At 47.1% G+C, this 22596-nt stretch overlaps 5 protein-coding genes across 5 annotated transcripts; 3 read left to right on the top strand and 2 right to left on the bottom strand.

Moving 5' to 3' along the window:
* Positions 1-197: 197 nt before the first annotated feature.
* Positions 198-8371, bottom strand: RhiXN_05828 (protein-histidine kinase; the record flags this gene model as incomplete). Its single annotated transcript, XM_043325644.1, has 49 exons — positions 198-248; positions 301-365; positions 449-534; positions 609-631; positions 700-835; positions 935-954; positions 1016-1200; positions 1290-1389; positions 1459-1474; positions 1558-1791; positions 1847-1942; positions 1995-2077; positions 2161-2282; positions 2540-2650; positions 2704-2775; positions 2828-2845; positions 2896-2960; positions 3010-3018; positions 3068-3114; positions 3170-3191; positions 3247-3442; positions 3501-3591; positions 3659-3690; positions 3752-3824; positions 3935-3953; positions 4020-4046; positions 4110-4122; positions 4190-4505; positions 4560-4583; positions 4636-4686; positions 4744-4802; positions 4857-4932; positions 4997-5015; positions 5067-5089; positions 5150-5335; positions 5467-5593; positions 5692-5814; positions 5865-5874; positions 5946-6521; positions 6574-6626; positions 6677-6743; positions 6802-6916; positions 6969-6975; positions 7034-7100; positions 7159-7234; positions 7294-7329; positions 7385-7399; positions 7466-7522; positions 7577-8371. The coding sequence occupies 49 exons, from the start codon at positions 8369-8371 to the stop codon at positions 198-200; spliced, it is 4890 nt and encodes a 1629-aa protein (XP_043181076.1).
* A 4012-nt stretch (positions 8372-12383) lies between these two features.
* Positions 12384-12703, top strand: RhiXN_05827 (uncharacterized protein; the record flags this gene model as incomplete). The annotated part of the gene is made up of 2 exons (XM_043325643.1): positions 12384-12516; positions 12603-12703. The coding sequence occupies 2 exons, from the start codon at positions 12384-12386 to the stop codon at positions 12701-12703; spliced, it is 234 nt and encodes a 77-aa protein (XP_043181075.1).
* A 921-nt stretch (positions 12704-13624) lies between these two features.
* Positions 13625-15206, bottom strand: RhiXN_05826 (uncharacterized protein; the record flags this gene model as incomplete). Its single annotated transcript, XM_043325642.1, has 4 exons — positions 13625-14702; positions 14777-14969; positions 15025-15072; positions 15125-15206. 4 exons carry the CDS (start codon positions 15204-15206, stop codon positions 13625-13627), a joined length of 1401 nt encoding a protein of 466 aa, XP_043181074.1.
* Positions 15207-17425: 2219 nt separating this feature from the next.
* RhiXN_05825 (cytochrome P450 family protein) lies at positions 17426-20084 on the top strand (the record flags this gene model as incomplete). Its single annotated transcript, XM_043325641.1, has 18 exons — positions 17426-17627; positions 17693-17790; positions 17852-17946; positions 18003-18046; positions 18098-18123; positions 18179-18218; positions 18283-18314; positions 18372-18474; positions 18528-18597; positions 18651-18801; positions 18858-18948; positions 19001-19067; positions 19124-19156; positions 19212-19526; positions 19586-19690; positions 19745-19777; positions 19839-19867; positions 19921-20084. 18 exons carry the CDS (start codon positions 17426-17428, stop codon positions 20082-20084), a joined length of 1698 nt encoding a protein of 565 aa, XP_043181073.1.
* A 1551-nt stretch (positions 20085-21635) lies between these two features.
* RhiXN_05824 (ubiquitin-conjugating enzyme) lies at positions 21636-22392 on the top strand (the record flags this gene model as incomplete). Its single annotated transcript, XM_043325640.1, has 7 exons — positions 21636-21650; positions 21699-21710; positions 21763-21877; positions 21923-22018; positions 22072-22107; positions 22158-22252; positions 22315-22392. 7 exons carry the CDS (start codon positions 21636-21638, stop codon positions 22390-22392), a joined length of 447 nt encoding a protein of 148 aa, XP_043181072.1.
* Between the last annotated feature and the right edge of the window lie 204 nt (positions 22393-22596).

Genomic DNA, 22596 nt, shown 5'->3' with positions numbered 1-22596 from the left:
TCAACTCGTTCGGGAGCCGCGTACAACCAACATATGACTATACTACACATGATATAAAAGAACAAACATGTCCATAAAGCAACATAAGCAATCAAACTGGCCTAGCATGAGTAAGAAAAAGTAGTGCGATAAGAATACATCTAATAATGGCAACATGTAACCCCGAATTCTCAAAAATGGCAGCTACATGCACTAATCTAGGACCTGACCGAGGCAATTTGTTCTAAAATCTCATCAATCTTGTAGGGCTGTTCGTCGAAATTATCAGGGTTTGCTTTGCCGGCAGTACTGACCACTCACCTTTACGAAGACCATGTCCATGCCTGCATCAATCGCACTCTGTCTATGGCCTTCCCTAGCGTTGCCTACGGGGCGCAGCAATATGGCATGTTAGCGTTCTCTTGAGATACCAAAATACTTGGAGTACCAAGAAAGCGGCGGCACGTACCAGTAATAGCAACAATGAAATTTCTCCGGGGTAGAGATCCCGCACCTTCCAGTTTTCTAATCTCTTGCACCGCTGTCAATCCGTCCCTATTATTGAATTGAAACAAACACGCGTTATTAGGACCGTCCAAGCATCGGGTATGAAGACCACTGGATCTTACATTACTGGCATTTCTAGGTCCATCTGCCAATTATTTTCAGCTCGCATCAGTGGTCCTGTCAAAGATGCTCCAGTATCTAGACCCAGCTCACCAGAATAACATCAAATGATCTGTGGGTCGGCGGGAGCCGGGTATCTCCATGTTGGGCGAGCGAACATATTCTCTCGATGGCTTCCAATCCGTTGGATGCCAGAGTTGTAACACATCCCGCTTTGGTGAGTTGCCGGCTAGAGTGTGGGACCAAGCAATGGAAGATAAGAAATATAGCGTAAACGTGGAACGAAGAGGTCAGCCCTGAATAATCCCAAACGAAGCTCGTTACTTACTTGAGCACACTCTGGTTAATCTGAGAACGAACCAAACAGTTAGTTTATGATTTTTTTCATTGCTCCAAATCGGATCCTTACCTGATTATCCTCAGTGATGAGAATGTGTACACCAGTGTGACGAGGGTCTTTTGCTGCATTGGGTCGCCGAAGAGCTTTGATCCGTCGAGGTACGGCGCTTGTTCCCTCCACATGCCCGGTACCATCGGACTTCACTGGCTTGGGTAGTGTCGCTTCGATGAAAAACCTAAATGTTGCACCACGTCCTATAACCAAGGGCGTTAGAGGCGGCACGCCATCACATAATATCAGGGGGGAGGGGCTTGTATCCTAGGGGTCATTCAAGAGCACATACCAATCTCTGATGATACATCAATTCGTCCACCCATCAGCGTTGCAAGTTGTCTCGAGACAAACAGCCCCAGGCCTGAGCCTCCGAATACTTCGTGGGAGTTCTGGGCAGTGACGGCATCGCTATGAGTACAACTGCCGGCTTTCTTCCAGGGAGATGGAAATCAACGTACCGTGCCTTGTTGAAACCTTAGAGTTGCAAGAACAACATGATAAACGATATGTCGGGTGAATTCCTGAACATTCCCGTGTTGGTGTCATGTGTGGCTTACCGCTTGAATAGTAGTGCTACATCATCAGGATGCACACCTGGTCCCGAGTCTGCAACTGAGACGTAGACAAACAACCTTCGAGATTCTGTTATTCCCGCCGAAGGAGGCAGCTCCGGCGGTACGCATGGAGATCCCTCAAATGGGGCAGATGGTGATACATCCACGGTTATCACAATTCGTCGCTCCCCCTGAACAAGATCGGTGAACCGAATCGCGTTGGAGCACAAATTTGTCCTAGGATCCAAAGTTATGTTAGGTTTTAAGGGGAACAATGATAAATGATACTAACACAATCTGAGCAAACCGGGCTTTATCAGCGAATACCGTGGTAACCCCATATTTGGTCAACGATTCTCCGAGTACAACGGATAGTTGAATGTTTTTCCTGTTCTCACGATGAGCTGTCAAGCTTGGCGCGCATTGCGTGTGTCGCTTACATTTTCGTCTCATTCTTGAAGATGGAGACAATATTCTGAACTTCGTCGGCGAGCAGAAACTCCGTGGGATGAATTGCCAAAACCTTGAGGGAATCCACGCAGGAACAAACGTGCAACGTGCATGTGTAAGTTGTTTGAATGATCGGTCAAATGCATATATGCCCACCTCCAGTTGAATACGTGACAGCGAAAGAACGTCGTTAGCGATGCGTTCTTGTGCCAGTCCACACTGCATCACTGCGTCCAGGCTATCAATATCGTCTTCTAGAGCAACAACGAGCTTCGAATCTATCGTATGAAGCTCATTGGTTATTAAGGCCTGCCGTAAGTCTACAAGGTTTGACCGTATAAGTTGCGCGCTGTTTAGGATAGCGCTGACAGGTTGTCTATGGGGTGGGAATCAGCTTGATGAAGCTATTGATAGACCAGTGGGGCCGTAATCAACCCTGCACTTGCCTTAGTTCATGACTGGTCACATCGATGAGGAGCTCTGGGTAGAATCCAAGGTAAGGTTTGAGGGTATACGGTGAGGGCTGAGCTCCCACCTTGTGCTCGTCGGCGTTCGTCGGCTTCCTCAGCACGACGCTTGGCGTTCATCTCGCTTTCTCGCGCATGCGCCAATTTTGATTCTTCAAGCATCTTTTGGGCGGAGATATCTGTGAAGCCCGCTTAGCTCAATTCGTATTGGTGGCACCCGATCAGTAATTACCTGTTAACGTTCCAACGATACCCAGGCTCGTGGGCACAAGCTGTGCCTTGACCCATACACCATTGTTGCACTCTACGCACAGAGATTAGCAAACATGTCATAATATGATTCAAAATAGACTTACGGAAATTGATTGAACCCCCTATGCGTGGGTCTTAGCCACCGAAGTAGGTTACACGCGGGATAACTCACCTTTCCGTTCGTATTGCGAACTTTCCCATAATTGCATAGTGGCTTGCGAATGTTCTTGCTTAGCCCTAAAATAATATCGGTATACAGATGGTGTCAAGGCAACGCCGCACTCACGCAGCAGCCCTAAGGAAGTAGTCAGTTGGTAACCTCAAACAGCCGGGGCCGAACCTACCAGTCATTGGACCCTAAGTCTCTCGCTTGGCCTGTAAGCTCATAGTACTGATGATGAAAAGGCTGAGCGCATGGCACATGAAAGGTAGCATAGTATACACACCATGGCGTTCGCAAAAACAACTCTGAAAGGAAATTTATAGGTTAAGATCGATAGATTGTCTCGTTGGAATTACTTACTCTCTGTCAGAGTTTATCCTAAAGAAGGCAACCGGACTACTCTCGGTCACAATCTTTAGCTCTTCTGTACGTTCGTTGAACTTTGTCTCCAGTTCGACTCGTCGCTTTCCCAGCTGAGTATGGAGGTTCGCACGAGCAAGGAGTTCTCGGCTCTGGAATGGTTTGCATATGACATCGTCTGCCCCAGACAACAAACCTATATGGATATGGAATTTGAGCGTGGCATCTAAAAAAAGGTACGGGATGACTCGTACCCTCAACGCGACCTTCCACACCTGCCTGAGCAGTCACGAGGATAACAGGGATTAGCGTGGTCTCGTTTGAAGATCTCAGCGCTGTTATGAGCTTTAAAGAGAAACCGATCAGCTGGCCGGACTGCAAGCCACAGAAGAAAAAAACAGTCGCGACCTACCTGGAAGCCATCGAGACCCGGCATCATAACATCTAAGGATCAACCGGGATAAATAACCTTGTTAGGCGATACGTCTTACGATAGTTGACATACCACTCAAGATCAAATTCGGAGACTCCTTTCGAGCTATCTCTAGTGCTTCTGCGCCATCATTCGCCACCAGAACCTTGATTCCCAAGTTTTGTTCAATGGTCATCAAGTGGGCGTAATGAGTGAGAGAGGGTCAGCAGCATATTGTCAGTCGGATACTAAAAGTGCCGATGTAAGCTAGCTTACAGTACAAAACTTGCTGAATCTGCAAAAGTATTAAGTCAGCACGATTGGGTTTTGAGGTAGTCTATAAATAGTACTGAATACTCACATCTGCCTCATATACGCTCGCATGTCGCTTTAAAATGGGATGCCATAATATTAGCATCGTATTGGTCACGCTTATACCCCGCATACATACCTATTATCGTCCGCTAGTTACCGCAAACCGCGCATGAGTCAACGTGCTCCATACGAAATAAAACGTGAGGTGAGACTGACCGATTAAAATCTTGTCCGATTTGGAAAAATAAATGGCAGGATCAACTCGTGCTCCAGTGATGGAAGGTAGCGAATCTGGCGCGTCGCTAGGCGTTTGTGGAGTGCTATCGCTTTGGCTCGTCCATTGGGCGACTTCTTCCACAAACGTTCGAGCATAGCTCCAGTCGCGGCCAAAGAACGAAGAGACGTGCTCGTGTTGCTCTTCATAGACGTGGCTATCTGGTAGATGTGCCCGCCCCAGAGGTACTCGAACAGAAAATGTGGAGCCATGTTCGCTCCCAGGCGCCTCAGAGACCTTCGAGTCTACCGTCAGCGTCTGAGAAAGGGGTCGTTAGTGGCTGGCGCTATGAGACAAGGTGTAGGTGCGTACCCCTCCATGAAGTCGGACGAGTTCCTGATTAGGATATTAGCCTTGCGAACAAACATAAACTGGGGAGAGTGCTTACCTTGGTGAGTGCAAGTCCTATCCCAGTACCTTCATAACTACGCGATACAGACTATTCACCACGTTTGAACAAATTTGAGCACGAATAAACAAGGATAGCTATACTCACTGCAACACGATGAAAGCGCTCCGTGATCTTTTTTCGATCTTGTTCAGGGATCCCAACACCTAGGGCAGAACAGTTCGGTCAAGGGTCTGAGATTTACAGCTGTGCAGACTCACCAGTGTCTGAAACACTAAAGATAGCACAATCATCACTATGCTTGACGGTCACAATGATCTTCCCGCTCAGAGTATACTAGAAGTAGAAGAGGGAATAAGGACCGAGGATATTCACGTCGAGTGGAGGAAAGGGAGCGAACCTTGAAAGCGTTGCCGACACTATTTAACGGATCAGCGCTCGGCACAACTTCGCCACGGAAACCAACTCACATGTTGAATACAATCTTCTCCCACTAATAGGATCAACCGCTTTAAATAACCCATCGGCACTGGTTTTATAGACGCAAACTCACCAATTCCGGATCAACATATGTCAACTGACTCGAACTGTTATCGCAATCGACAACATATTTAATCCCACTTTTCTCTATGGTAGAGCGGAAGAGGGCCGCTAGATCAGCGGTAACCTGTCCAAGTTGAAGAGGGCGGAAATGACCCTCCAGTCGACCAGCTTCAACGCGGCTAAAGTCCATTAATGTCTGTGGGGTTCGGATGTGTCAAGCATCGAAACGGGCGATATCCGCAGGGAAAGATGTCAACGAAACACGGAAAAGCAGAGCGCAGGATCAATATCCGGACAGAAACCATCACACGAGAGAAAAGTACATACGTCGACCAGTCGGCGAAGCCGGTTGACGTTGCGCATCACGAGCTTCAGCCGTTCCTGTGACCGTGGGCAAGTGGCTTCGTTAATAGCATCGCTGATAGGTCCAGAGATGAGCGTAAGGGGAGTCCGACTAGAATAGGCGAAGAATTACGAGATGGGCAATGAAAGGGGGTAAAAGAAGCCAAGAGTCAAGACTTAATGTACACCAAAATAGACTGGTCCACCTACAGTTCGTGCGAAGCATTGGAGAAAAAGTGGGTCTTGGCCGCATCCAATTGCGCAAGTTGCTCAGCTCGTAAGAAATCAGCTTCGCGAGCTGTTACGCCCATGTACACTTGCCCCAAAGAGCTCCTAAAAGAACGTGAGAGCCTGATCGTTAACAAAGCAAGGATAAAACGGACCCCACAACATCTGATGCCCATCAAGGTCCCAGTAAGTTGTCAGAACCAAAATCCTTCACTAAACCTAGAAGGAGAGCTTACCAATCCACCCTTCGTACTCGCTGTCGTAAGGTCGTCGAGAGTTGACACCCAGAATAAGCACTGCCTTGCACGTTCCTAACCCATAGCCAACTTCGACTCCTCCAGATCCGGCTATGATGGGTACTATCAATGCCTGACGCGCGTGCTCTCCCCAGCCTCGCTTCTCCATCCCAATGGTTGCATGCTCGGGCAAGTCAACCAAAACGGGCTGGCCTGTCGTCATGGACTGTTTAATAAAAGGAGCCCATCGGAAAGCCATATTATCGCCTGATTCAAGATCGGATGCAAAGTCAGGTGGAACGGTAGAAAGTGTGGATACCGGAGCGTCGAGCTTTAGCTCAGCATCTGCACTGTTAAAATCGAGAAGACCGAGCCCGGCAGTCGGACCGGTAAAGAAACGAGGAGAGGGGGTATTGCGTTTATGAGGTATAGTGAATGTAATGTTTTGTGGTGCAGTGGGGTGGTCAGTGGGAACACCGACAACTCCGGTGCATTGGGCGTTGATAGTGACAGTACGTGGGGATGAGTGGCCATCGTTTGTACTGGCTATCGAACTTTGGTCGCGGTTGCTCGAGGCTGGATGATACGAGCATGAGACTGAGTTGGTTGATACGTTATATGCACTCACAATCAGCAGCTACGGGCTCGGCGTTGATGGAATAAAACATAGCAAATGGTGCACTGGAAGCAGGTGAGTAAAGACAGATGGACAATGACATCGCCAACTCAACTCATGAGGGTATTGTTCAAACGTTTCCAACGCTGCCTGGTAGTATTCTGCCTGAGTAGCAGCTCGCACTGGGGTGGTGGCATGAGTACAAGTAGAATAGTCATGATGGCCGATCCAGCCACGTACTCGCAGATGACCCCAGCTCTCGTAAGCAATCTAACCGTCGACTGGCAATCACTTTGGAAGTTGTCTCGATAGAATAATTGAGAATCCCATGAACGTGTCCAGTTTCGTCCGCACACTGGAGTCGTATTAGGAAGGAAGTCCGTGGTCATCGTGGAGCTTTTACTTACAGGGATCCTAACGTAATGGCCGTATTAGTATTGGGCTGAAACCCATGAATGTATAGCAGACTCACCAGACCCAGGTATGGTAAGTTTCCATTGGAAGCTTTTCTGGCGTCAAGGCGTCGAAAAACAATAGATCTGTAGAGCATGGGCTATCATCAGGGGGATCGGTGCAGAAGGTACATCGAAAGCTTACCATCCGTTTTGGAAAGCGCCTTGCCCGCCGTCAAGGATGACATCTGAGGACCCAGGATCTCCCATAGCTCAGCCCACTGAGAGAGAGAAAAAAATTATCAGAAGGGGCCAGTTCCTAGTGGTCATCGTAACTCACGCCTACCGAGGCACGTTGCCCGTACAGATAGGGGTGCTATGTGAATGCAAGAAGTAAGTGTATGTCCGCAAGTAGACGGGTCAGTTCTAACCTTGTGTCCGATCATCTAGACAGATCCAGATAAGATAAGTTGCGAGGTTAATCCAACATTCTGACCAATATGGGAGCTTACTTTGGAATACTCGTCATTATACAAAAGTACATATTCTGGTCCCCACCAAATTGCTGTCTAAAGGGGGAGAAAGGTCACGTGATATTTGATCGGCAGTCAAATGTCACTTACTGCATGTGGAGAGGTTTGCATGATGTTGACGGCTGAGCGAAGCCGTTCCGACCAGGTCGAACGATCACCGAGGGGTGTCTTCTCCCACGGATGGGAATCGAACAGCGCTTGGGTCGCGGTTGCAGAAGGGCCCGGGACGACGGCACCCAATGTATGGGGAACCTTAAACGGCCATGAACCAGTTGCAGAGGCAGAGGCGGAGCGAGAGGTGTCAGGCGATAGGTTGGGGAGCACGGGTGTGCCTTCAGGTGTGAGTAGTTTGTGATTGATTGATAATTTCAGCGGAGGCAAGGGAGCTAGTGCGCCCGTGAATGAATTGTCGCGAAATCGCTTGGCCGGTGCTGGGGATATGTCCATCGGCGATGGTGGGGTGCTGAGCTCGAGTGTCGATATCATAATCACCATGTCCTCGACTCGTGCCTTTACCAGCCGCAATGCCCCCTCTCCTCCAGCCACTCGTATTCGCACCGTTAGCGGAGCGGTAGTAAAGTCTCCAGCATCTACCCCATCATCGAATCCCCTGCTCCGTTTCTTGCCTAGTCGTGGCATGAGCTGGGAGGATGCTTCCATACTCCACATCCCATAGCTTTGCCCGTCATCTGTCGTCGAGAGCGCATGAACAAAGCTATCTTTGAGCGGAACACCAGGCACCCCAAAGGCCGCGTTGTAGGCTCGGTTTGCCCATACCGGCCGTAGTGTGGATTGTGCTCGAACGATAAAGGCAGGGCACGGATATGCATCCAGTAGAGCAGGATACGGTTGGGCTGACGTCGGCAGGAAAGGTGCCAGAGGCATCGGTGGCCTTTTGTGTCGGTATGATGGTCTAGTATAAGGCTCCATCGCCAGTCAGCCAGAAGTGCAAGGGGTAGGGGTAGGGGTAGGGGCAGGGGTGGCAAACCTGGGAAGTATAAGTGGGCTGGCGTACTTACCTAGTTCTGAAATCGAGTGTCCGTTGCACTCCCACTCACGCTTTGGTTTTGCTAGGCGGCTGATGAACCCTGGGATGGGACGTTAGAATACTGCTGTCGTCGGGCTGCCAGGAATTCTCCAGGCCGAGTTGATATTTTATTTATCCAAGGGTTGTCATTCATCTGCCAACCGGCGAACATCTTCAACTGGGAGGTTGTTGCTCCGATCATGGGCATACCCAGAAAACATCAGCTATCAGCCGCTAGTCCCTAGGCATTTCTATGCCTGATCCCCGGTCCGGTATCGCCGGCATCCTTTAATTCAGTGCGAGTAATCTTTCAACACCGGCTCACTCCACAGAGCAGGGTGAATCAGAGTCCTTAGTTCATGGTATATAAGCAATTGAGTGTAGGTATTCTAGTTCCAAGCACCATCGTACATGTACTATATGACTGAACACCTGCAAATACATATTTACCTCCAATTGAACGCCGGTGTGCCTGTTGTGATCATCAAGCATCTAGCTCGCTACAAAAGCTGTAATGCAGGCTCTCGTCGTTCATTTCTCGATCTAGACCGCATCTAAAAGAAATTCATATCTTGTGAATGTACGGCCTCAGATGCGACCGTGGCTTCAGTGGAGATGGCTGAGTATGGGGTACGATCGGTGGCATTGGGCGTCCAGAAGTGACGACATGGGGGCTTGTAAGTAGCCTCTCGTTCAATAATTATCCGGGGTGGTTCTTGAACTTTCACGTATTTCGAATAATATATAGTCAAACGGCCATTCTCCAAGTTGATTCAAGTATACGTACACGTAGAAACGAGCTCGTATATATGGGTCAACGCCAAAAATAATAACAGATCCCTCAATCAAGCCTACCGTTGACAATGAGCAAGGTAGTCGGGAATCAATCCGTCTCCGGCACTCTAATTTTTTAATCTCAATTGCGTCAATATCTCAAATCCCGCCGCTGTTTCGAATCTAAATACTTGGAGATGTAGTAGTTCAAAGTGTAAAAGTTAAAAAGAAAAAAAGGTCAGCCCGTACGAAATGCGGTTCATGGTCTGGGCCATTGTAAAGAGCCAAAAACTCAACTGATTAATTCGATACAGAAAGGCACCTCTATGTCTTGCTCTGAACGATGACTAGCCGTATCCCATCGGTAGTATATTTTTATCCATCAAATGTATGACACTGACAGCCGATCCACTATGGGGTGATAAGATCTTGAAAATCAGTATATCAGTAAAAGACATCTTTTTTTAGTATAATTTGGCCTGAAAACTACAACGTCAGTATGCTTTCCTCAATACAAATCAGACCAATGGAGAATTGATATTTAAATTTAGCATATATTGGCCTTGATTTCAGTTTAATTCCTACTTAAATACACATTCTTATTTTCAGTATTCTAACCTTATACAGTGATCCGTTGCGACGCACTTTCAAGCTCTCACGATTGTACAACTTGTCTAACCGCGCGCTACAACCTCACAGTTTACACATACCCCCTGTCCAATCTCCTAATATCTCCCACTAGAACATTTACCCTGAAACAAAATGGAAACAAATGTACTGCATTTGCTACACGGATACAGAATACCCGAATACACATATGCCAGTGGACACACACATCCACAAATGCCAATGTCCGGCAATCGATCTTCACGCGCCCACCAAACCCCGTAGTGTGATTCCGAAGATAAACGTGGATCGAATATGCCTGTGTATCAAGATGGATGGAAAACTCGGCTATATCGGTATGCCTAGTAGACGTGGTCAAAGCAATGCCAACGTGTAAAGAAACGGCATCTGGAGGCACCAAGAGATTCTCCTTTTTACCATATTTATCCATTCAAGATCCCGTTTTACCACATTAATCTCAAGATGAGTTGAAAGAAAAGTGCCGGAACCGGTGGGTAATGTCAGGACCCCAGCAGAGCCATGAGAGGTCCGATGCACGTCCACCCATAATTCATTGGTTTACGTCCACGGGCGTTGATAGGCCATGGGCGTAGGCTGACAAGTATCCGACCTCCCCTAGCTTCGCACAGGACGTCCAATATCTAATCACAGCACAGAAGTTTGGACCCAGCTAAACATTGCAGCTTTAATGAAGTTTGTAGACGTGTGTTTGAATCAGTTTTGAGGAACTCGATGTTCACGCGCTAGAGGTGAAGTAGTTGGTTTGCGCTGATGATTACCATGGGCTCTTCTTCAGTACTTGGCATCGTCTGTGGATGCCAAAGGCAGACGAAAAAGCAACATCTGGTCACTAGTGAAATGGTGTTACTCATTTCCCCTGTCAAATAATTGAATCCAGGCTCGATTGATTCAGCCTACCCGATTTCAACACAAGAGCAGAAGTGAGACCCGTCCAATTTGGTTTTTCAACTCCTTTCTGCATTCGATTCGATGAGAGGACGTTCCTTGATATTTCCAATAGCATCGAGATTCCAGGATGCCGACATATGTATTATACCTTAGACCTCACAATATAGATCGAGACGGCCAGGTTGGGTAAGAGCGAATGTGTGTTGGTGTGTCGTTGAATGATGCGAATAGTCGTTCGAACTCCCCTATAGCTTCCTTTCGCCAAGGATAGCAAAAGCCGATCTCCAGTAAAAAGACTTGAGAACCGCCGTTCTATCGATGCTGAGATACTGAATGTGAGGTAGTGATCTAGGGCTTAAGTTTTTTCCGGCTGATGAACCATCCACTTTCCTGCAGATGTATGCATGGGTATCACTGAATAGCGTACCTTGAACGTTATAGTTTGTTTTTGTTATTCTGTTCTATCTTTCGAACCGCCTTCTTCAACACGCGTACGCCCTAGAACGCCCACTGTCAATTCGTTTAGGTTCCCAGCCGCTGTTTCCATCGTTCTGATGGGACGTCCGGCGTAAATCTGCATACAACTCTGGACCCGACACAATGATTTGCTCACTCTGAATTTGAATACTATTGCTTGGTGAAAAATCAGAGTCGCTATTGTAATGTGAGTGAACACGGGACGAGGGTTTGTTCCCTTGAATGATGGGATACTAGGATTCGGATGGGTTGAAAGGTATAGGTGGAATCAATTCGACTATTCAGAGGACTTCCTCACGTCCTCTGAACAGCCGAATTGACTCCACCTTATCAGTCATCTTCTACACAGCCTCCCTTCCAGCGCGCCTGAGGGTGTGGCCAACACCAACTATGAGCGGAACGATCTTCTTTCTCCTATCATGTTGTGCTTACGGCCCCGTATCGTACTGCCTTTCTCAGGCCCCACAATGATCGGCCAGTTTAGTGCGCCTCTAAAAAGAGGATTCGCCTGGGTGTGGTACCTAAAATTAGTTCGCCACTAATTGCGCATAACGCATACATGGCCCTACTCGTTCAAGGTAGGCATACGTCAATGTCACGTGCCAGCGTGGGGATTTGGGTAAACTGTTTACGTCTCCCCGCAGCACCCCACAAGCCCTGCCGATCTCTCAGGTGCGCTTGTATGCTTGGTTCCCAAGACTTCACAGGGCTCAGTATGCACGAGGTATGAGATAATCCATGGGTAGATGTTGTATGTCCGGCCTTGGATAATGTGAATGGAGCGCAGTGCCGAGCAATAGTTAGACCCCAGCCCTTTAGGCCAGAATTCAGTAGGTTCATTGATGGCGTCACAGATCTTGGTCAGCTGTTCACCTTGGAGGTTATTAATATGGGAGCTGCGCAGTATCTCGATCGAATTATCTTCTTCGACTCGACTTCCACAGGTCCGCGGCCGGTGACTCTAGAAAGTTCCCGCATCTGTCTGCTATTTCCGTACCCGTTCGGCTTCTGCTCACACTCTTGTCAACCTTGCACCGTACCACCACCTTCTCGCCACCTTCTCACCAACCTAACTCTAACAATATGGGCTGTCTTCCTTCTCGACACCAACTCAATAATTTCAAGGAGGAGCGCCGTCAGGCAATGGTCGAACGAAGAATGAGTCGTCGGCTGTCTGAAAAGAATGGTAACGGATACTTGTCTCCGCCTCAAACAAGTGAGTATTTTGTCCACTCTAGACTGGGCTAGTTGGCCAGCTTTCGTATGGACATGGCAACAATAATGAACTGACGGTGGCTTTAGATGAGGAAGAGAACTCCGGAAGGAGCACACCCAATGCAGTTTGGACAGAGGATGACACGTACATACCTCGATTCGATTCGACACTGCCCAGACTCCGATGAACCCAATTGACAAAACGAAAATATGACTGATTGAGATATGGGGCGCCTCGGAAGCGCCTGCAGCTATGATATCTTGCCCCACTTGATTATGTTTTTGGATCCACTCTCGCTCTCCTCTCTGTACTCCTTGGACACAATATCGAACGTTTTGTACTTTCTTTCATTGTCTTGTTAGCTTTGTGTTTGCCATTATGTTTATAGCCTTTGGGTACAATTAATTCTTGCAGAATTTTTCATTTGTGATCTGCGAGATAGGGTGATTACGTAGCCTTGGTAAGTTACAAACCATAACCATTATTCGGCACAAAGAAATAAACTCGACAGCTTGATGGGTTCGCCGAAATGGCCAGGGAACATCTCGATTTATGCGGGCCCAAATACCCAGAAAAGATTCAGCGCTTTGCTAAAATAGGGCCAGAACATATAAATTGAATAAGTAGATAATCGGTCTGCGAACATATTATCTCGAAAGTTGACGTCAAGCCAAGAAAGGAGTCGAAGTAGGCTTAGTGTACAAGTAAAAACGAATGAATGAACGGGCGAGGTGGCGTATGAATGGGTAGTCGAATCAGCTGGTTGATACATTACTTGGATTTATAGTCAATTATGTGGTTTCTCGAGATTGGTGCGACGCTCCTGCGAGGTGATGTCCTGTCAAGATTCGCTGGGCGTTCTCGTACATTCGTTCCAGTTATCCTCGCCATAGGATTCTCTCTTCTTTCTCCGGCTTCTAGCTTTAGCAGATAATTCTCGTGTGATCCTGGTACTTTGCTGGATCCTTTTCTCTCACTTCCACGAACTCTCTTCTCTGCGTCGCCCCTCCTAAACCTCGTTGATCTCGGAGTCATAGTCCTCTGGCTTCAATCATCCCAGGTATCCCAAAATGCCATATCGGCGTCCACGGTAGCAGCATCAAAGCTCTCATCTGACCAATCTCGGAACCCATTTCGCGCTTTGAGCCAGAAGTACTTTTAGATTGGTGGGTTTCCCAGTAGTCCTGGTTGAGGTGGTACGAATGGAAGAGCCACTTGTTGTTCGAGAGGAAAGATTACTTGTCGGTCGGTTGGTAGAAGGTCGAGCAGCAGGGGCCGGCGAGTTCCCCCTCTTCCCTCGCCCCGCGTCGATGTTTTCCTTTTTCCTCGATGGACTTGCAGAGGCCTTTACCACTCCATCCCGCCTCGGGAGCGGAACAACAGTCAGTGGTACTGTCCCTTTCCCCTTGTTAGGCATTTTAAAGGGTCTGTTCACTTGCGAATAACCTCTTCCCACTGTGCCCAGACCAAGACGGGCCTGAGAGGAGGAAAAGGTACGAGAGTTTTGGCGTTGGGTAGGGAAAATGGTGGGTGATGACTTGAATGTTGTTTGAGTAGGAGGCTTGGACACTGTTTGGGTTGGAGGTTTAAATGCTTGAACCGGAGGCTTGAACGATCGAGAAGGTTCAGATTGCGTGTGTTTTAAGGAGGCAGCCGGGGGGCGTTTAGAAGTATTTGGCTCGGTAATAGCACGTGCGGTGTCAGGAACTGGGCGAGAGGCTTCAGGAGAGACCTTGACTGATGTGACTTCGATAGGTGGTGATTTGGGTCTTGAAGCTTTGCGAAGCGGTCTAGGTTCTGGGGAAGGGGTGGGAGATATCTCAGTCAAGTCGAGAATGGGTGTTTCGGGTGTTTCTGGACGGGGAGGTAGAGCCACTAGGGGCGTTGTCGGTGAAATGGGTGCAGCAGTAGACACAAAACTACCACTCCCAGTGGCACTCATAGCTGATTCCAAAGTGTTTATTCGAGTACAGAATGCTGATTTGTTTACAACTTCCGCATCTGTCCGAATAGATATGATGGGCTTGACCGGGATAGGGGGAGATGGTAATTCGGGAGATTCCGCACGAGCATGATCCAACAACGCAGATACAGTAATCGTTGGTTCTGTTGCAGAGCGAGGTCCAGAGAGTGTCCTGTTAGGAGGTGTAGACGGAATGGCTATCGAGTCGAACCAGAGCTGGATTCTGGGATATAGTGGCCAACAACCAGAGGACTTGTCGTTGAGCTTCGACTCCAATTAAAACTGCCAGTTTCCGACGTTGATGCTTCATCTGATCCAGGAGGCTTCAGCTTCGGCGGCGGCATCCCAAGCTTTATATTCCCTGTACTAGCCACACGAGTGTTGCGGCGTGCTGGGTTCGGATTTGACGTTCGAGATCCTCCCAATGTGCGCGAAAGTTGTTGGATCAATCCGAGTGTTTCAGCTGAAGTCGTAGCGGGAACACCTGGTCCTGCCGTCTCTTACGCTTCACCCCATGAGGCCCGGTTCGGTCCTAACTTTCGCACTCGACCCAGGCGCGGATACCGAAGGGGGCGGGGCAGTTGCGACAGGTGCTACCAATTTCAACCAATCAGCAAAAAACAATACAACAGTGAGTGGGGTTACCATCTTTAAAAATATGTTTCAGTGCAACTGCTTGCGAACATTGCCAAATTACAGTGTCGTCATCCTCGGCTGGGTAGTCCATCCTGAATCTTTGACGGTGGATGCGCGACACGCGAGTGTAAATCGTCACGTGAGCTCCCAGAGGTTAGATAAGCCTTTGGGTGGCTCGTGGGGTCTGACTCGGCTTGGCCCATCTCTGTGCCTTTTTGCATCATCTGATCCAAAATTAACCTAAAATATCAACTGAGCACAGTGGAATCTCACTCCGTGCTCTTGTGAAGGGTTTACTACTATTTAGCCAATGGGATGATTGTAGTCCCGGTTTGAGCCACCTTGATTCGAGCCCATCAACGAGCATGGAACGAGAGTCTGCTGTAGTATAGTGCTCAAATATGCAGTGATATCGATGACATCCTATTTTCGGCGAAAGGTGACTGTTTACTTCGCACATATCTCAAGTTGTATGAATGGCTATCATTTATACGTTGGAGTTTCAATAAATATCCGCCAGATAGCCTATGTCTGCCTAAGTACAGAGTCACTTATAGCATATTATGGCCAAGCGGTTGACTTTGTCTTAACTTCTAAGAAAAAGAATAACTAGTTGAACTGCACCACTTTCGTCACATTTCACGTGAATACCCGGGTAGTACTCCGCACGACACAGCATGAAGCGGTAGCCACGTGACTCGATACATGCTCCGGCTAAGTGGCTGTTTTGCGTTTCCGCAGGCTTAGTCGCAAAATGTCCAGCTTATGAATAACTCATTGGAACCGTCTCTTCGAGTTTCAGATCAGTGGTTGGTGATACAGTACGTGAGATACTAAATGCTCTGCTGTGGACAAAATTTATTCAGATTAAACCCATTGCGCATGCTACTTGCATCGATATGTATCGTAGCTGGATTTGTGGACTTAGGGCTGTTGATAGGCTAATCTAATTCATCTTCCGTTGCCTCGGAAATATTGTTTACAACTGCCCAAACATTTTCAAACACATGTCCATCCCACTTTTCAGCGCGTAATACGTGCTTACTATTAGCTTCTGGACATTCACAGCGCATAATTTGAAGATCTGGATATTTTGTATTCTGTGTGTAGGACGTGTAATTTATTTGTCGGACTCAGGGTTTCTCACGAGGGTGAATGAACGTTGAGATTTGCGCTCTAGATGCTATTAATTTAAATATAGGTAACCATGCTGTCAAGTGAGGGTGGTATAATGCAGACATACCAGATGATGCACAAGCACAGACTGGGCTGCAGAAGCTGGTAGACTAATGTTTTGCCTTTCCATACATATATGTCACGGTGAGCCGTAAAAGTATAGAAACTCCGTACATATATGTGCAGATTTCGACAAGCATCCGCAGCTGGGGATGCGGATTCGTGGAGATACCAGTCGGATTCTGTCGGAGCTCTGCATATAACGCAAGATTTTTTACGCCCAGAAAATTCGCGCTTCAGAGATTTACCGCGAACAGTTCCTATCCTCCGACAGAAGTTTTCTCAGTACTCATAGGTGCTTATAGTATTATCCGATAGCTAAGGAAGCTTAAGAGCATGAATAAGCAAATATGAGCCATAACCGACTACATATATAGACAAATCTACATAAGGGTATTATAATTCAAGATGATATATGTGAAAATCACAAGATTGTATGTACTGTATGCATCGTAGGGGGCTAAAGTACTATGTCTACTTTGGATATTAGAGATTTTCTCAATTCACTGAAGCCACTCTATGTTTCAAAGCTCCGAGATGCTCCATGTCATAATATTATAGGTGTTAACTTGGGCCGCGGCTACCAAGAGGACCGAGCGGCGGCTTGCCGAGGACATTGGGCGTACGTCGTCCATTTTGACGCGGCATCATTATGAAATTGTGGCCTGGGTGATCATTCATGGACTGAACGCTCTAAGAAAGGAACGCGTTGCCAAAATCCGTTCTGTCTCGTGATACTTAAGAACTCCCGCGGGTGAGAAATTTGAAGCATATTTAGAAATTGCGAAGGGAAGATACTGCGAATACAGGGCACCCTACACCTAACCGCGCGCAAGAAGCTTTCTCTATATGCTGTGTCATTCAATAGTATTGGGTCATTGGAAAATCTACTACAATTGTAGCCATTCTACTAGGTACATGTTGCTTCAGCGAATCAACTTACATCATACTCGCTGACCCAGCGCGGGTACAAGCCGCTTTGCTCCCAGAGCGCACAAGTGATGAGAACATATATAAGAACACTGTAACTAGGAAGGTTTTAGTATCGACATCTCTCCTCAGTCTTAGTTCACCATGTCCGAAACCCACTTTGCAGTTGAATCCGACCAAGCTCAGTTGCTCCTCAACAAAGCGGTCGAATTCCTTCAAGCCCATCCTCTTGAGAGTTCTATTGCTCTAGCAGTTGCTTCGCTGGGGGGATACGCTTTCAGGCACCTCATCGGGCCTTCGTACTACCCTAACATCGATGGCCCATCAAATAATAACACTATGTTTGGTACGCATTAGTTTCGCTTTATAATGTTGAATTCTACTAATCCTGTGACTGTGATAAAATCATAGGGCACCTATTTGATGTGCACTCCGCTCAAGGAATTACTTTCCACAACGAACTTCAAGACAAGTATGGCTCAGTGTCTAAAATCTACGGAATGCTTGGTGTACGCTTGTTTTATGCACTAATCCGATGCTTGCGCATGCTGATGAATAGACGTGTTGCAGAGGGAAGACCTGTTTGTGTCCGACCCGAGGTTTATACATGAGGTCCTTGTCAAGGGAGTGGATGTTACCTTCCGTCATCCACAGTTCTTTTACGAGTAGGTCGAAACTATGTGAAATCATTACAACCTAGTTGATTTAACTATTTGACCAGTTTCAGCGCAATCAGCTTTGGCCCGGGTTTGCTCGCAACGACGGGTAAGATCGCCGCCATTGCGTCATTCGAACCTACTAAATTTTTATATTCAGATAACGTGCACAAAGCACAACGCAAGGTATTACAGAGTTCTGATATACGATGTGGTAGCAATCAGTTGACATAAATTATAGATGCTTAACCCGGTATTCACAAGTAAACATATGAGATCATGTAAGTAACTCATGCACTTGCTGAACCATTCGATCATTGGAATCAACTAACCTTTCACTTCCAGTGGTCCCCATATTCGAGTCAATTGCTCAGGATGTACGTATTCCTCAAATTGCATTATAGCCAGTTGGCTAAGCCCCATCATTTTTGTAGATGAAACGCTCCATGATTAAAGATATAGGTGGAGTACCAGGGAAAGAAATCGACATGCTGAAGTGGTGTAGCGCCACTGCTCTTGAGTTAATCGGGCAAGCAGGTAGGTAAAGCTATGTAGGTCGCCTATCTTATAACTTACTCTATTCGTAATAGGACTTGGGCACACGTTCGGTGTTCTCGAGGGCACCGACTCAGCTTACAGCCGTGCTGTCAAGGACTTCCTGTATGTGGTCGGCATCCAGAGCTTTGTCATCGTTATTAATTGATGCGGTTCAGGCCTGCTCTATCCAATGTGGTACCCCTGAAGGCATTTTTTCCCATACTGCACAACTTGAGGCCCACCACTCTGCAACGCAAGCTAGCTGACTGGGCGCCTATTTCATCTGTACGCAAGCTGAAACAAATCATCGATGTGCAGGACGAGCAGGTGAGTGCGTTTACGATGGATGCTAATAAACAAGTTGCTAATTATGGACTCACTAGGCTCAATCGATCCTTGAGCAGAAAAAGGAAAAGCTGAAGCATAATCAAGTAGATAAGGGAGAAGATTCACATGACATCATGTCTGTTTTGCGTGAGTGTCTTGTTGATACGCATATATCGGGCTCAGCTCATCCGGAGCATAGTCAAGGCAAACATGGAAGCCGACAAAAAAGACAGACTTCCGGAGGATCAGCTTCTTGGTCAGATGAAGTCAGTCGGTTACTGAGTGTCAATTGTTTGCGAGTGCTAACGATATCCAACATCAGTACTTTGATCTTTGCTGGTCACGAAACTACCAGGTAATGACTTGGCTTTCATACGATGGACTTATCACAGCTAATTCCCATACTTCAGTGGGGCCTTGAGCCGGATTTTACAGTTGCTAGCAATGAACCCGGCTATACAGGACCGTCTCCGTGACGAACTCCTCGAAGCCCCGGCCCAGCTTACATACGATGACCTCCATAGCCTACCATACATGGATGCGCTGTGCCGCGAAACATTGCGGCTCTATCCTCCGGCAGCAATGATCGAAAGGGAAGCTATGGTTGACTGCACGGTCCCTTTGAGATACCCAATCAAGGGCAAGAATGGGGAGGAGATTAGAGAGATTCGAGTCAGGAAAGGCACGAATATTTATGTCTCTATCAAAGAGGCCAACCGTTCCAAGTAAGCAATATATTTTAGTAAGGTTGTTCCTCAGGTTTAATCGCACAACTCTTGCGCAGAGAGACCTGGGGAGAAGACGCCGATGTGTTCCGGCCAGAAAGATGGCTTGAGAAGCTCCCTGACTCTGTATCTGATGCAAAGACCTCGGGCGTTTACTCGTCTATGTGAGTAGTTCAACTTGTCAATGAGCTTTGAGGGTTCTAATTCGCGATGTTTAGGATGACCTTTTCTGCGGGTCCCAGAGCGTGCATGTGAGCCAGTTCATAGAGACCGCTCGATTAGTGAGATTATACTAACCGCGAACACTTTCAGTGGCTTTAAGTTTTCCTTGCTTGAGCTTAGTAAGTGAATGTCCAGGATCAAGTGTGCGTTCTATCTAACCAAGCCCATCTAGAAACTGTTCTATCGACACTCGTCAAATCGTTCAAATTCGAGCCCGGGAACACCCGTACGGTCTGGTTGATGAGTGGCACCATGGTTCCGTATGTGGAAGGGACCAAAGGTCTACTTGAAGACGGGAAGTCTCCCACTATGCCTCTTAAAGTATCTGTATTGTAGAGCATTTCGTTCAGTTTAAACATTTTCTTAATTTCTGCGAATAGATCTTGATTTTCTCCAAACAAAATATTGGAGCAGAAGCTGGACATGAAACCCTCATATAGAGTACTAGTGATATGGATAACATTAAGTGCCCCTCGCGAAGTGATGATAGACAGCGAAGCGTATGTGAATATACGTTCTGAGAGAAGATATGAATACAATAACCAATGAGTTGCGAAGGACCCACATAGACAGAAAGAGGTGCGAACCCTCCGCATTAGGAGAGACCGGGCGCACTCAATATTAATCAGACTCCCGTGAACTGGAAACAAAACAAGCACATATATAGCGTGTATATGATCAGGTAAAGCTTTTATTTGCGGTCACCATGCAGACAAGATATATAGAGTAGCATAGGCGCAAAGAGAGGCTAAGATACAGACATTTCAAGAAATTTCGCTCGGCTCAGTCTGAGCTCCAGTTAGCTCCCGGCCGCCATTACAGTGCTGTAAGAAGTCGAGATATTCTTGGTAAGCAAGGCAGGTAAGAAAACGTAAACACATACGCTCGCAGGTCGGGCTCGACGTCCTATCTCCAACATTGCAAAAGTTCTTGGTTGGATCGCAGCACAGCACTTGGAGGGTGCATTTCTTCGTGTATAAAATCAGCTTCTTTGCCAAAAATGGTATCTTTGTGGTTTATGCTCACTTGACCTACGGGAACACAGTCTTTGAACTGGGGCTCAACGTTGAGAGAAGCAGGAACTGCAAGGGTTGGCAATGCAGCACCAACGAGAAGAATCATGACATTCCAGGATTTCATGGAGATGAAGGAAGGGTGATTGTAATGTTGGTGAAGGGGCTGAGTGGGGTGAAGATGGGAAGAAGGGCTACTGGAAAGTATCTTAAGTATCAACGATGTCGAAGTAAAACTACCTCGAGGCGAATTACTTTGCCGAACAACAAGGACGATGACTACCTTTGAGTCTTCTAGTCTTCTTCTCCCTAGGTTTTCTATAGCAGGTATAGGGCGATGACGACATCGACATCCCTATATGTCTTCATCTTATTCAATGCTGGGCAGTTCTCGAGTAATGTGGTTCCTCGGTAGCGAATTAGATGGGCCCAACAAAACACGTTAATCTACTGGAACCGAAACGTGGAACGAAACCTGGGAAAGCTTCAGTTTAAGAAACGATTCGAGTCTATTGCTGAGAATTTTGACTTGGAGTTTTGTATAAAGGCTTTGCTTGATTTTTATCACCAACGGGACACGCATACAATGACCTTGAAAGCCTAATCACTCTAATAAATCAAGTACATCATGCCTGGTTGCTTCAATGAGAATCTAGTTAGGCTTATTGGAGGCTGTATTGAAAGCCAGGGTAAGCATAAATTTGGTAAATCTTGCCTCCGGCGTGCATAGCAGTTTAAATACTTCGCATACTCAACATGAACACCCGGTAACATAAAGAGATGATTATAGACACCATATTTGGAATTCACACTACATTGGCGCTTATGGTACAGTATCCCTGGTTCAAGCGCTTTCTCATCTCCAACCGCGACCATGTCCCTCCCAAAGGTACGCATGTTATACCCCACAAACAAACATATCTGATACTTTGCACAGAGAATCATCAAGGTTCGAGTATCATCCTTTTCGAAAGATATATGTATATTCATCTTGGATGCAGGAAACAGAACGACTAGCAGCGGACCCAGCACCCGGAATCTCCGCGTCGCCACATGAGGACAATTTGCGGTATTTCGATGTGACGATCGCCGGCCCTGGTGGGTCTCCATTCGAAGGTGAGTATGTTGTGGGTATGGATGGCAATGTGCTCAGTCGCGTAGGCGGTGCATTCAAGCTCGAGTTGTTCTTGCCTGAAGAGTACCCTATGAGCCCACCCAAAGTCCGGTTTTTGACCAAGATTTATCATCCGAATATTGGTGCGTTAAATTTGCGTGGGGTTTAGTGCTGGTATTGATCCAGAGGATGGTAGATAAACTTGGTCGAATCTGTTTGGACATTCTCAAGGGTTAGTGATCGTGTAGTCCTCCATGGCATGCCACTGATATGGGCAAATAGACAAGTGGTCTCCAGCGCTCCAGATTCGCACGGTGCTCTTGTCGATACAAGCGCTGTTGTCTGCCCCGAATCCTGACGACCCACTCGCGACTGACGTGAGCTTTGATATTAAGGACAAGAATTCAGTTTCTAATATTATATCTCTGTGGTGTTACAGGTTGCCAAGCACTACAAGGAGAACGAATCGGATGCGATTAGAGTGAGCAAGGAGTGGACAGAGAAGTACGCTCATTAGGTAGTGGGTGGTACAGTTAAGTGGAATAGGATATACCTAGAGTAGATGGCAGATGCGAATCATGGACCGATACATTGATTGATTGCAATATTAAGCGTATTCTGTAATTGGCTGTGTGTGCGGGTACTCCAATCGGCTTGTGGGCCCTCATATCCGAAATTGGCACAGAGGGTAATGTAACCGGGGCGTTTCTCACTCATATTG

This window comes from Rhizoctonia solani, chromosome 6, assembly GCF_016906535.1.
Source record: "Rhizoctonia solani chromosome 6, complete sequence".
NCBI classification, from domain to species: Eukaryota; Fungi; Basidiomycota; class Agaricomycetes; order Cantharellales; family Ceratobasidiaceae; genus Rhizoctonia; species Rhizoctonia solani.
The sequence above is the reverse complement of the archived record's forward strand: the minus strand, read 5'-3'. Positions and strand labels throughout refer to the sequence as shown.